This window comes from Podarcis cretensis (genome assembly GCF_951804945.1).
Source record: "Podarcis cretensis genome assembly, chromosome: Z".
NCBI classification, from domain to species: Eukaryota; Metazoa; Chordata; class Lepidosauria; order Squamata; family Lacertidae; genus Podarcis; species Podarcis cretensis.
In genome coordinates this window covers 40,994,062-41,006,673 of record NC_137184.1, presented here as the reverse complement: position 1 = coordinate 41,006,673, position 12,612 = coordinate 40,994,062, and the positions used below count along the sequence as shown (strand labels likewise).

At 42.4% G+C, this 12,612-nt stretch overlaps 1 protein-coding gene across 5 annotated transcripts in view; it reads right to left on the bottom strand.

Moving 5' to 3' along the window:
- Positions 1-12,612, bottom strand: part of IL1RAPL2 (interleukin 1 receptor accessory protein like 2) — a 495,328-nt gene that overhangs the window by 196,203 nt on the left and 286,513 nt on the right. For all 5 annotated transcript variants that reach the window (XM_079962769.1, XM_079962770.1, XM_079962768.1 and 2 more), the window contains 2 exons: positions 12,426-12,612; positions 1,884-2,037 (listed from right to left, as the gene is read on the bottom strand). In XM_079962769.1, the coding sequence (XP_079818895.1) occupies positions 1,884-2,037; positions 12,426-12,612 (341 nt within the window). The remainder of the gene's footprint in view (positions 1-1,883; positions 2,038-12,425) is intronic.

The following is a 12,612-nucleotide window of genomic DNA, read 5'->3' as shown; positions in this document are numbered from 1 at the left end:
TAACAGCATGATAAAGATGCTGGGGTTGAAGGAGATATGCTTGCTTTGGTGTGTCATCCAAACTGGAAAGTGGCACTTCCACACCATTTGTCTTTGGCTGAAATGAAATTCAGGCAGCTTGCTCCAGTTGAGAAGGGCATCCAATACGGAACAACTACCACGGCAAATTCCCTCCCAATAACAGCAGGCACAATTTGAAAATTAGGGAATTAATGAGATTTAAGAGAGATTAAATGAACAGGGAGTTCAAGCAGAAGCATTCAATTGATGTAATTGAGTGGAATAATTTGTCATGGCCAGAGCAACTGATTGTTGCACACACAAATTTCAGAAGTAACCGGGCAGTTGAAATTGGCATTTGAAAGAAGACCAACAAGAGGCAGCAATAGGGATGGGACACTGTCTTCTGCAAAACTAGAGTGAAAGTTGGGGCAAAAGGAACTTCCTGCCCAGCAGCAATGTCATAAGAATTCAGTGTGAGAATTTATGAAAACAAGTATTCCATTTGTAGTTTTCTGAAGGTAGATGGGAAAACAAGCTACGCATTTCAATAATGTAACCAAGGTGGATCATTGGAACACCTGCTCTAGACATAGGAAGGTGGGTGTGTCACATGCCTTCAGATCACACATGAATCACCCACACACCCCACACACCCCAAAAGACAGGTGAAAAAACAAGATCTTGCTCAGTGGTTTACCAAGGGAAGCTGCTCAAGCAGACTTGAACCATTCTCATTGGTCCTAAGTCTAACACAGTAGGTTGGATATGAAGAGCCAAGTATAACATTTGAATACTTCCCACCAATGAGACACCCCGAACTGCATATGAACACATATGGTTTTATTAGCTTTAGGCACATGCTTTAACAAGCTCAAAATGCTGTACAGTCTCTTCCAACTGCAAAAAATGGTGGAACAGCAACTTCTGGAAATGGAGTCCTCAGACTTGGTACAAGGCAGCTTCCTGCATGTTCCTGTCTTTCAGGGCTCACTGATTGTTTACACAAGGATCAATGAATAGGAAATTCAAGTGCCAGAGATCCCACCAAAACACACTGGGATCTTGGTGCTCGAAGCTCCACCAAAATCTGGAGTTAGCTCCATAATAAGCTACATTCAGCTTCAGACTGCTTGTGAGAGCCAAACAACAAACAAACAAAAAACCCAGATATATGCAATATTGGGCAGCAACAGTGGAGGGGTTTTGCTGAACAGGAATCCTTATGAGTAGTGAGAACTTTTAACTTCAACATCAGCACCTTCAAAATATGGACATGCACCAGTGCTAGTTCTTATGGACCAGGTGGTCCTTTGGCCTTATCCAGCACAGCTCTTGCTATGTCTTTATGTTGATAAAATATTTGCAAATGGTAGGGGCATGGATTCCCAGGCTGCATTTTTATGTGAAAGGTGCCCTGATGAGCTCTACCTCTTTCAGAGAGGTTATCTAACTAACGGTAATTTTCTGCTCTACTAGCTGACTTTGGAGTTACCTTATACTTTTGCACAGGTGATTTGCGCAGATGGGCTGCAAATATATTGTATGATGTTCTGTTGATGTCTGTTTGTTTGATGTTCTGTTGATGTCTGTAGTGCCACTTTAGAATGTAAGATAAGGCAGGGTTAAAAAAAAAAGTTCTAAAAAATCATTCTAAGCATCAATTTTTCTGTATCAATTTTTTGGTATCTGAAGAAGTGTGCATGCACACGAAAGCTCATACCAAGAACTAACTTAGTTGGTCTTTAAGGTGCTACTGGAAGGAATTTTTTTATTTTGTTTTGACTATGGCAGACCAACACGGCTACCTATCTGTAATCAATTTTTCTGACCTCCTACATTTCATGCTCTTTCCCTTCAATTTCACCCCAAAAGATTCTTACCTGTAACTTTGAACTCAGTTGTTCGTCGTATCAGCTTTCCTTCAAATTTTAGCTCACAAGTATAATTCCCACCATCTTCTTCCTGAACATCTTGTATTAGTAGAGTGTTCTCTTTCTGAACTACTAGATTTCTCCACATTTTTGGCTTACACTCCTGCAAAAACACATACACACACACACAAAAACACAGAGTCTTAACTTGGCATGGTAAAGTAATGTTGCATGAAACAGAGCATCCAGATCAAGGAAAGTAATAGCGGGCACTCTGTTCTGCCTTGCTCAGATCCCACCTGGAGTACTGTGTCCTGCTTTGGGCACCATAGTTTAATAAAGATAATGACAACCTGGAATGTGTACAGAGGATGATGACCAAGATGATCAAGGGTCTGGAAACCAAGCCTTATGAGGAATGGTTGGGGGAGATGGATATGTTTAGCCTGAAAAATAGGAGACTGAGAGGAGATATGATAAATCATATCAAAATATCTGAAGGGCTGTCATGTGGCAGCTTGCTTTTTGCTGCTCTAGAGGAGAGGACTGAAACCAATGGCTTCAAGTTACAAGAAAGGAGATTCCAACTAAACCTTAGGAAGTACTCTGTGACAGTAAGAATGGATGGAATAGGCAGAAGGTGGTGGACTCGCCTTCACTGAAGGTTTTTAAAAAGCATTGCAGGAGGTTGGGCTACATGACCCTTGAGATCCCTTCTAACTGCACAATTCTATTATTAAATTCTATTCTAATTATTTAATTCTATTAATAATAATAATAATAATAATAATAATAATAATAATAATAATAATTCTAGTCTAATTATTTAATTCTATTATTATTATTCTATTATCAAATATTAAACATTAAATATTGTGTGTGTGTATGTGTATATATATATATATATATATATATATATATATATATATATTTCTATGATTCTAGAAGCATCCGGTTGTTCACTGTGAGAAGAGGATGCTGGACTAGTTGGGTCATTGACCTGATCCAGAAGGCTCTTAGGTTCATCCCCTAAACTGCCCTGACATTGGCAGGTCTTATGGGCACTTCTTCTTTTTTTGTATCTGTATAGGGTTCATTCCCAGCCTCCCACATGTGTTGGCAAAGCACTTATAAGTGTGCCCCATCCTGTTATGCCCCATTATGCCCCATCCCTGGTTCCTCCCCTGCTTTGCCTCCATCTAGCTCCAAATGGACTTGCGCATTGGTGGCCGGACACACCTAAAATGGTCGTCGCCTGTAGTTTATCAGCTTTTCAGACCCACAATCTGGTTACCTTTCAAAGCACTTAGTTTTATCATTTGGGCCCATCAATTATGGACCGGCTGGCAAACCCAACATCAAACTTTTTGAATAATTGATATGTTTGTTATTGTAGCTACACTTTCTCTGCCTTGAAATTGCTAATACCTCTTCTATACTTGTCTCACAAAAGTCATGTTAATGACTCCCTGCCCTTCACCTGCCAGTCTGATAGGTTTTCTTTCAAATTTTCTTGTCTATCTTCAATAATAAGAGAAGAGCCGAAAGACAGATCACATATTGCTGCCTAAATTCCACCCCCACTTCCCATCTCTCATCCCCCCACTCCCACTCCCACCCCTCAGAGGAGAACAGCTTTTCTATTTAAGCCTTGCTCATTCAATTACATCTTGACTCCTGCACTCAATCCATGTTGTCACAACAATCCTTTAGGCCTAATGGCGCTAGGGAAACAGTAACAAAGACCATAATTGTGCAAATCCTTAAGAGAGCCATTTCACGGGCAACATTTCCATAATAAAGAAAACTTACACTATGGTTAAATATAAGGGTTTTGATGGAAAGTATTCCGCCTGGAGCAAATGTTTGGATGTATAAACACAATCATGTGTTAAGTACTGTGGACTGGGCTTTTCCCCTTCTAGACTGATACTTCAAATGGCAAGAAGTCATCTCTGCATAAGACGAATACAGATATTGGGGAAAGTCCATGGCTCAGTGGCAAAGCATTTGTTTTGAATGCAGAAGGTCCCAAGTTCAATCCTGTGCATCTCTAGGTAGGGCTGGAAATGACCCCTGAAAGCCTAGAGAGCCATTGCCAGTCAGTGTAGACCAGTGTTTCACTGTTTGGGACAAGAACCACCAATGGGTCTTGAGCCATTTTCAGGTGGGTCTGCCCATGCCTAGTGTCTCTTCAGTTGCTTTCTCCACCAATAGCAGAACTAGCAACTCCTTGCATGCTGAGCAAAGGTGGTCTGGAGATAGAGTGTTAGATATTCTTCTGTGAGAGAATCATTTGTTCCAGAAACAGAGAAGAACAGAAAAGTTTCAAGAAGCAACAGAAGGCTGAGAAGATTTTGCCTATGCTAGGACGTTTTCTGTGGGAACTGTTCTTTAGAAATGCGCAGTGCAACAGGAAGCACTGATAACAATGGTTCTGTGTAGATTCTTGTGAGTCTCTTGCTTGCATCTTGCAGTGAGAGAAGCAGAGAGTCTTGGACTCTTGTTGGACTTTAAGTTTCTTCTTCTTCTTTGGTGATCACTCGTAGCCAAGTAAGATTGTCTTCCATAAACACGGTTTTAACAATGAGTCCGTAAGTGACTGTGGAGGCCAATTCTGGATCCACATGTCCTTCCACAGTGGGGACATTGGAGTTGATCATGGTGTGGATTTGCCAAGCATGCCTTCTTCTTAGCTCGTTTCTCCCTTGCATCCTGAGTTTAAGAGTCTTCAAAGCCCATGACACCTTTGGTAAAGGCTGTTCTCCAGCTGGAGCACTCGCAGGCCAGTGTTTCCCAGTTGTCAGTGTTTATACTACATTTTTTTAGATTTGCCTTGAGACAGTCTCTAAGCATGGCAGTGACAAATGCCTGTATATATTTGCTACCAATATGCTTTTCTGCCTGTCAAGTAAACCTCTACTGAATCTTTATGGCATCCATGTATGTTTATCACCTACTGTGTGTACCTTCAACCCCAAAGATGCTTCCAAAGAAGGAGCTGCGTTGAGTTGTAACTCTGCTGAGTATGGATACTGGCACACACGTACAGAGAAAGTGATGCTGGACCTGATCCTACTAAATCATCCATCAGAGGTTGATGGATTGATCCAACATACAGATCTTAGAATCAGAGAATTGTAGAGTTGGAATCTAGTCCTTCCCCCTGCAATGCAGGAATCTAAATGAAAGCATCCATAGCAGATAGTCATCCAATTTCAGAAGGTCTCCTTTCTCTGAGAGAAAGGGCCAGGGGTTATGTGTTGTGGTTCGAGGACCCGACCACCGCGACGTGAAAAGAAGACACAGGGACACGTGATATAAGGTTAATGGGCTAGAAAAGGCCACAACTTTATTGATTACAGCAATGAAAAGGTATTGGCTTAGGCATTGGATCGCGAAACAAGTGGGTTTATTCACCAGGGGTTCATCACCTGTTGATGCTAATCCAACTATAGGCTCACCCCTGCTGTCACCGAGGGTCGTGCCATGGCCTCCCGCCAAGCAGGCATCGGACAGAATACACGACCGCCAGATTCCTTTAACGGAATACCCCTAAACATTGAAGGCATAGGTGATGGCCACACCTAGCACTTCGACACACCACAGCACATTATTCCAATGCCTAACCTACCCACCAATACCACAAAAGTTGTGACGATTGCTACGAGGTAGGCGAAAAAACCAAAAAGCCTAATGCCAAATGGAAAAACTCCTACCAGGCCCCCCGTGCAACCGGGGCGACCAACCTAAGGTCCATAGCAAGGCCAATGACCTAAGCCCTAACTCAATGGGAGTGGAGGGTGGGTGACTCGCACAGGACAACGAAGAGAAATGAGGCCGGGGAGAGGCTGATGCTGCAGCATCAAGGCTGCTGGACACGCCCCCCCATGGCACCTGGTTGGACGGCCACCGGGGGGGGCGTGAGCGCCAGCCAGGTGAGCTGGAGGCAGGGGGCTACGCCCCCTGCTAGGGGTGGTGTTCAGGCTCCCGCCCACAACCACTCCCCTCTCTTTCAGGGAGGAGAGTCTTTGAAAGAAATTAGACAGAGAGGTAAAAGGTAAATATTTATCAGCAGCAGAATTATTATAGTGTTAAATAATCTAGGGATATAAATAAAAGAGATAAGAAAGGAAAGCTGTTATAGAAGGAGAAGGTGAATGCAAAAGGACCAGAAGAATGAAAGAAATTGGTCATTTGGTGTGGACTTCTGCAAATAAAGTACAAGCCGAGTATGAAAGGAGAATGGCAGAAGAAATTACAGGAGATGGGTAAAATAAAAAAAAACACTTTGAGAGTAATGCAGGAGTGGGAAGGGGAAAATATAAAAAGAAAGGCCTTCCCCACTTCAAGCCACTGGATCAGCACCTTTTGTCTAAAATGTGGAGGCTTAGTCCTGATACCTCCAGAGCAAATGTCTGCACTTAGCCTGAGGAAAACTGAGCTATGGAACTCTTTACAACAAGGAAAGCACTGTTAGTGATGCCAGTAATTTCCAGTTGATTATGCCAAACTCTGCCTCCATGTGTCACCATTTTGTGACTGGCAGGCCTCAGCATTTCCCACCTATCACAAGGGGGACCTGGGGGTAGTAGGTCTGTGAATTCCTGTTGTAGACAGTACTGAGACCAGTGGTTCAACACTGTGCAAGATAACTTAATGTGTTGCTGTGAACCTCAAGAGTTTTGCTTGCCACTGTCAAAGAACCCAAACTGCAGGGTTTGTTCTGCCATTGCAAGACCCACTGGGGTAAATTCACAATTTCAACATGCATAAAATATAAGAACCCAGGGGATAGTCTGATGTGTTCCCTTCCCCACACAGCAATCGTTTTCTTCCTCCTTCTCTTTTTTTAATGTCTTGTTGCCACATTGCTCTTTTTGATGTACAATATCAATTCTGCTCAATTTAATCAATGTGACAGCTTAATAGTTAGCTGTCACCCATCAGGCAGATGTGGTATAACTTATGTGGGGCACACTAATAATGAAAGAGGAAAGAGTTCGGAGAGCTGGTGTAGTGCAGTGGCAAAGCGACCAACCTACAAATAAGAAAGCTGCTGGTTTGAATCTGGCCTCTGCCATGAACTCACTTAGGCCAGTGTTCTTAAATCTGGGGTCACCATATGTTGTCAGACTACAACACTTGTTGTTCCTGACCATTGGCTTAGTTGGTTGGGTCTGATGGGAGTTGTGGTCTGACAGCAACTGGGGATTCAAGGTTAAAGGGCACTGCTTCAGGTAAGCCATTCTCTGTTAGCTTCAGTCTCCCCATCTGCACTATGTAGGTTAACAATATTTACTTAGTATTTATGTATAAAGATACTTGTACATCGCAATTTTGAAAAAAACAAACATAAAAAACATAAAAGTAGTTTACAACAATTAAAACCACATGAAGTTTTAAAATCATAGATCACCAGCTAACTATTATAGGATTTTTATTATTATTAATTGACTGTGAAGGCAGGCAGCATAGAGCAATTTTCAGCAATTTTTCAAGAAGACATGCGCTGAAAATCTATTGGAGTGGACCAATTACACTAGAGACCTGATTTCCTATCAAGGTCAGATGAGCCTCACCAACTCAGGAGTCAACTAGTGATGCTCCTATAGATTATCTTGGTGGTCGAGCTGGAATTTAAGTGTTTGGATAGTCCCTAAGGCACTCTGGACCTCCGCTTTTCATGGCTTTATAAATTAGCACAAGGACCTTGAAGCTGGCTCAGCAGTAAGTGGACAGTCAGTACCGATGCTTTGCACAATGGTATCACAGGTTGTTGACCAGATACCCCCACCAGCAGTCTGTCTGGTCCATTCTGCACCAGCTGGACCTTACAGACCACACTTAAGGGCAACCCCACATGTAGCTGGGGTTGGTGAGTAAAGAATTTATTGAAAAATAACTTTGACTTGGGTTAAAATGAAATTGCGGTATACAAGTGTTTTTGAAGACCTTATCCAACTCAAAGCCCCACTGCTCTTATATTTCCAAAATGCACTCAGCTGTAATCTATGACTGGCTTGGGCATTCGGCATGATGAACCACAATGGCACCGTCCAGGCACATCATTGGAGCAGTAGCTCAGGGACTCACACAGCAGACAGAAACACAACTAATTTTTAAGTGAAGTAATACACCAAGGATGCAGAACCTTTTTCAGCCTGGGAACCACATTCCCTTCTTGGCAATAGTGGGCAGATCTGGAGACAAACGTGGGAAGAGCAACAAATTCCCGCATTGCAGGGGGTTGGACTAGATGACTCTAGGGGTCCCTTCCAACTCTAAGATTCCATGATTTGCAAATTTACCTTTGTACAGCAGTTTCTACACACACCCCTCTCTGCCTTTCATCAACGCAAATAAAAGGCATTATCAGTGTTCAAGCGTACATTGCAGCCAGACAGAAACACACAAGGAGGGATTCAGGGGCGCTTGACCTGGGAAGGGTCCCAAGGGCCAGATAGAGAAGCTGGGGACATGTTTGGCCGTGAGCTTAAAGTTCCTCACCCCTGTAATGAATAGAAGTCTAACAAGGGGACCTTCTACTAAGACCTTTAAAATCATGAGCTGTAGCCAATGTTAGCCTCATTGGAATGAATGAATGAAAATGACTACAGGTGAAACTCGGAAAATTAGAATATCGTGAAAAAGTTCATTTTTTTCAGTAATTCAACTTAAAAGGTGAAACTAATATACGAGGTAGACTCATGACATGCAAAGCGAGATATGTCAAGCCTTTATTTGTTTTAATTGTGATGATCATATCTCATATATTAGTTTCACTTTTTAAGTTGAATTACTGAAATAAATGAACTTTTCCACGATATTCTAATTTTCCGAGTTTCACCTGTAACTTAGGTCCATTAATTTCAGCGGGGTTACTTAGTTAAATACTTAGTTAAATACAACCCTACATAGCCACAACCAGTGGAGGCTGGTCCATTAGGATGAATGAGGCATTGCTCCCACCAAGCTCAGCCTGTCCTCAGCTAGCCCCCAACTTTCCAGTCATCTACCTCCTTTGTCTCAGCATTTTTTTATATAAAACTCAGTAGGGAAGAGTTTGGGAGCAAAACCAGAAGTGGTTGGCTCTCCCTGCTTTCTGCCCTTCTACCCCCAATAGGCCCCAGCCTCCACTGACTACACCACAGTCCATGGATGGGACTCTTCTTCCTCTTTAATGCACAGGGAGATGGTTGCTCCGTCTTACAGTTTCCTCTTTAACTGGACCAGCTTGTATAAATTTCTCCAGACGTTTGGGGGCAAAGCTGCCTTAATAGCTGACAAGATACAAGAGAAGAAGAAGATCTCGTTTATCCTTGCCCCATGTCACAGTGCATGCTTTTGTCAGCCTTCGTTGAAATATGCAGGGATCTTGTGAATGAAAAAACAGACTGACAGAGCATCACTGGGCTCCCTGCTCTCTTCTGACATATCATGGCTCCCTGCATGTCATCCCAGTTCCAAATAAATTATTTGTGCACAAACCGAACACAGTGAGGCTGATGAGATGGAACTCAAATTGCCCAATTTCACATTGGCAGCTGTACTCAAACAAAGTGGTGCTGGACTGATGGAAACTCCCTGCTTGACATTCCAATTTATGTCGAGTAAAGAAATTTCTTGCCTTGTGTGGCATTCCATTATTTTTATAAATATATATAAATGCAAATTTGTATTGCTTTTAATTTTTTGCAATAACTCCCCCCCCCCCCCAAGAACTAGAAAGGTGTTTGGTGGCCTCCAGGTGTTGTTTGATTACAATACTCATTATCTCTGACAAATCACTATGCTAGCTGGGGGTGATGGAAGTTGTAGTCAAACAGTCTCTGAAGGGCACTATGCTGGCTAATCCTAACCAGAATGAAGGAAAGAAGGAAGGAAGGAAGGAAGGAAGGAAGGAAGGAAGGAAGGAAGGAAGGAAGGAAGGCTAGATGAAATTAATGAGAAAGAAGGAAAATGAAGAAAGGAGGTGGATCAGCCCATGACTAAAGGAAATTCACAAGCTGCAGTACTTCAAGCTTATCATGAAATTCCAATCTAGTAGGTATAGGTGCCTATCTAGGACAAATGACAATGATGTAAATATCTTATTATCTGAAACAATATGAGAATTGAAATACAGTCATGCTTTGAAGTTTGCGGTTACTCAAATTTTGCGATGAAGTTCTTCAACGGCCTAATGTTTACAAAATAAAATATCCTATGAGAAAGTTTGCATAAAAATGATTATGTTAGTGAAAGCAGCATAAAAATATATTATGGGAAATTGCTTTAAAAAATGGGTAGAGCTGTCAAAGCTTGCATACCAAAATGTGCTTATTTGTTGTTAGGGGATCCCAATTTCCCTCACTCATAGAGCTACAATTCCCAGACTAGTTTAACACTCAATCCCTCTTCCCAGGGAACTCTGAGAATTGTAGGTCTGTGGGGGGAACAGGAATCTCCTAACAACCCTCAGTGGGACGTGGGTGGCGCTGTGGGTTAAACCACAGAGCCTAGGACTTGCCGATCAGAAGGTCGGCGGTTCGAATCCCTGTGACGGGGTGAGCTCCCGTTGCTCAGTCCCTGCTCCTGCCAACCTAGCAGTTCGAAAGCATGTCAAAGTGCAAGTAGATAAATAGGTACCGCTCCGGCGGGAAGGTAAACAGCGTTTCCGTGCGCTGCTCTGGTTCGCCAGAAGCAGCTTAGTCCTGCTGGCCACATGACCTGGAAGCTGTACACCGGCTACCTTTGCCAATAAAGCGAGATGAGTGCCTCAACCCCAGAGTCGGTCACGACTGGACCTAATGGTCAGGGGTCCCTTTACCTTTACCTTTTAACAACTCTCAGTTCCCTCAACAAACTACACCTGCTGAGATCCTGAGGGTCCTACTCCTGCCTCTCTCTGCCAGGTCTAGGGTGGGGCCTGACAAACTACAAAAGGGCTGTTGCTGCCCAGCAGAGAGTACTGTTTACATTCTTTTAAATTGCTTTCTAATTGTGTGTTTTGTTTTATTTTTTTAAAACTGTTTTTAATTGCTTTGAACTTTTTATGTGTTGGGGTGGGAGGTTATCCAGCTTGTTTCTGTTTATATTTTGATTATGTGTTTTGTGTTTTTATATTGTAATTTTATCTTGTGATCCACCCTGAGACCTGCAGGTATAGGGCAGTATATAAATAAAATAAAATAAAATTACAGCGCCCAGGATTCTTTGAGGAAAGCCATGACTGTTTAAAGTGGTATGATGCTGCTTTAAAAGTACAGGGCAGATAAGGCCTAAATCCTGTTGATTTCAGTGGGGAAAATGGGGTTAGGACCACAGCATTAATAAAGTGGTTAGCCCACCAATGTTGGCCAATTAAAAGTGCAAATTTCAAGAGTTCCACTTCTTTGTGGGCCTCCCTCCTGAACAGGACCCACCTTGCCCCCACTTTACTGGTAGTCTACTGTGTGGCAAATGCCCTTTTTATTCTTTTTAAAAAAGGCTTTTAACTTTTACCATCTGTCTCCTTGTGCTTTTACTCTGCAACTAAAGGTTCAACCACTGAGCCTCTTGGGCTTGCCGATCAGAAGGTCAGTGGCTCGAATCCCCGTGAGGGGGTGAACTCCTGTTACTCTGTCCCAGCTCCTGCCAACCTAGCAGTTCAAAAGCACGCCAGTGCAAGTAGATAAATAGGTGGCAGGGAGGTAAACAGCATTTCTGTGTTGTGCCAGAAGCGGTTTAGTCCTGCTGGCCACATGATCTGGAAAGCAGTCTGTGGACAGATGCGGGCTCCCTTGGCCTGAAAGCGAGATCAGCACCGCAACCCCATAGTCACCTTTGACTGGACTTAACCACCCAGGGGTCATTTACCTTTAGCTTTTACTCTGCAACTACCTTTACTGTGAGTGTGTTCTGCTGTTGCTTTTAACAAGCCTTGTTCATATTTAAAACTGTTTACATTTTATGATGAGCACTTGGTGTTTTATGCATTCTGGATGTGCGTGAGTTTTTTTTCTTTCCCTTTGCCACCTCTGACTGCCAGGAAAGGAAAGTTATAGACCAAAAAACCCCTACTAATCAAATAAATTGAAGCCATTCATGTCTACCCAAGCTTTCCTTCACCCTTAATTGTTATTAATACTCAATGTCTGTGGTCATTGAGTGATGATATTACTGATGATTCTGTATTATATTATTGTGTGGATGGCTTTGCTATTTCCTTTTGCGAATGAAAAGCAACATAGAAGTCTTCAAAAAATATATAAATATTGCTAGGTTTTTCTTCTTGCACACCAACCTCAGAATTCCCTCTTCCTTGCAGCTCAGTTGTAGGAGAATGGTGAAGCTTCCAGGACTGGAAGTAAACTTCTTTGCTACTAAAGATGCTCTTGAACCCATAAAATACTACATTTAGAAAGTGACCACAAGGACTAGACATAACCCAGCATGAATCCCACTAGCATTAATGGAACTTCTTTATTCCCTCTGCACTACAAAAGTCTTTCCAGCCTGGTCATGGTGAAGAAATTCGCTGTAAATTGGAGTGCATTAACAAAAAGACAAAACCTATTGCTGTATTACCTTGTACCATATTACATCTGGTTCTTGGTTTCCTGTTTTATAATCCTCAATATCTGGGCAGGAAATTATCTTTGTTCTAGTGATTTCTGATTTTTCTAAGTAGCGAATTGTGCTGTTGTAGCAAAGCCCAGATTCATTTTCTGCAACTGTCAAGGACATCGACACCTTCATGCAATATGTTGAATTT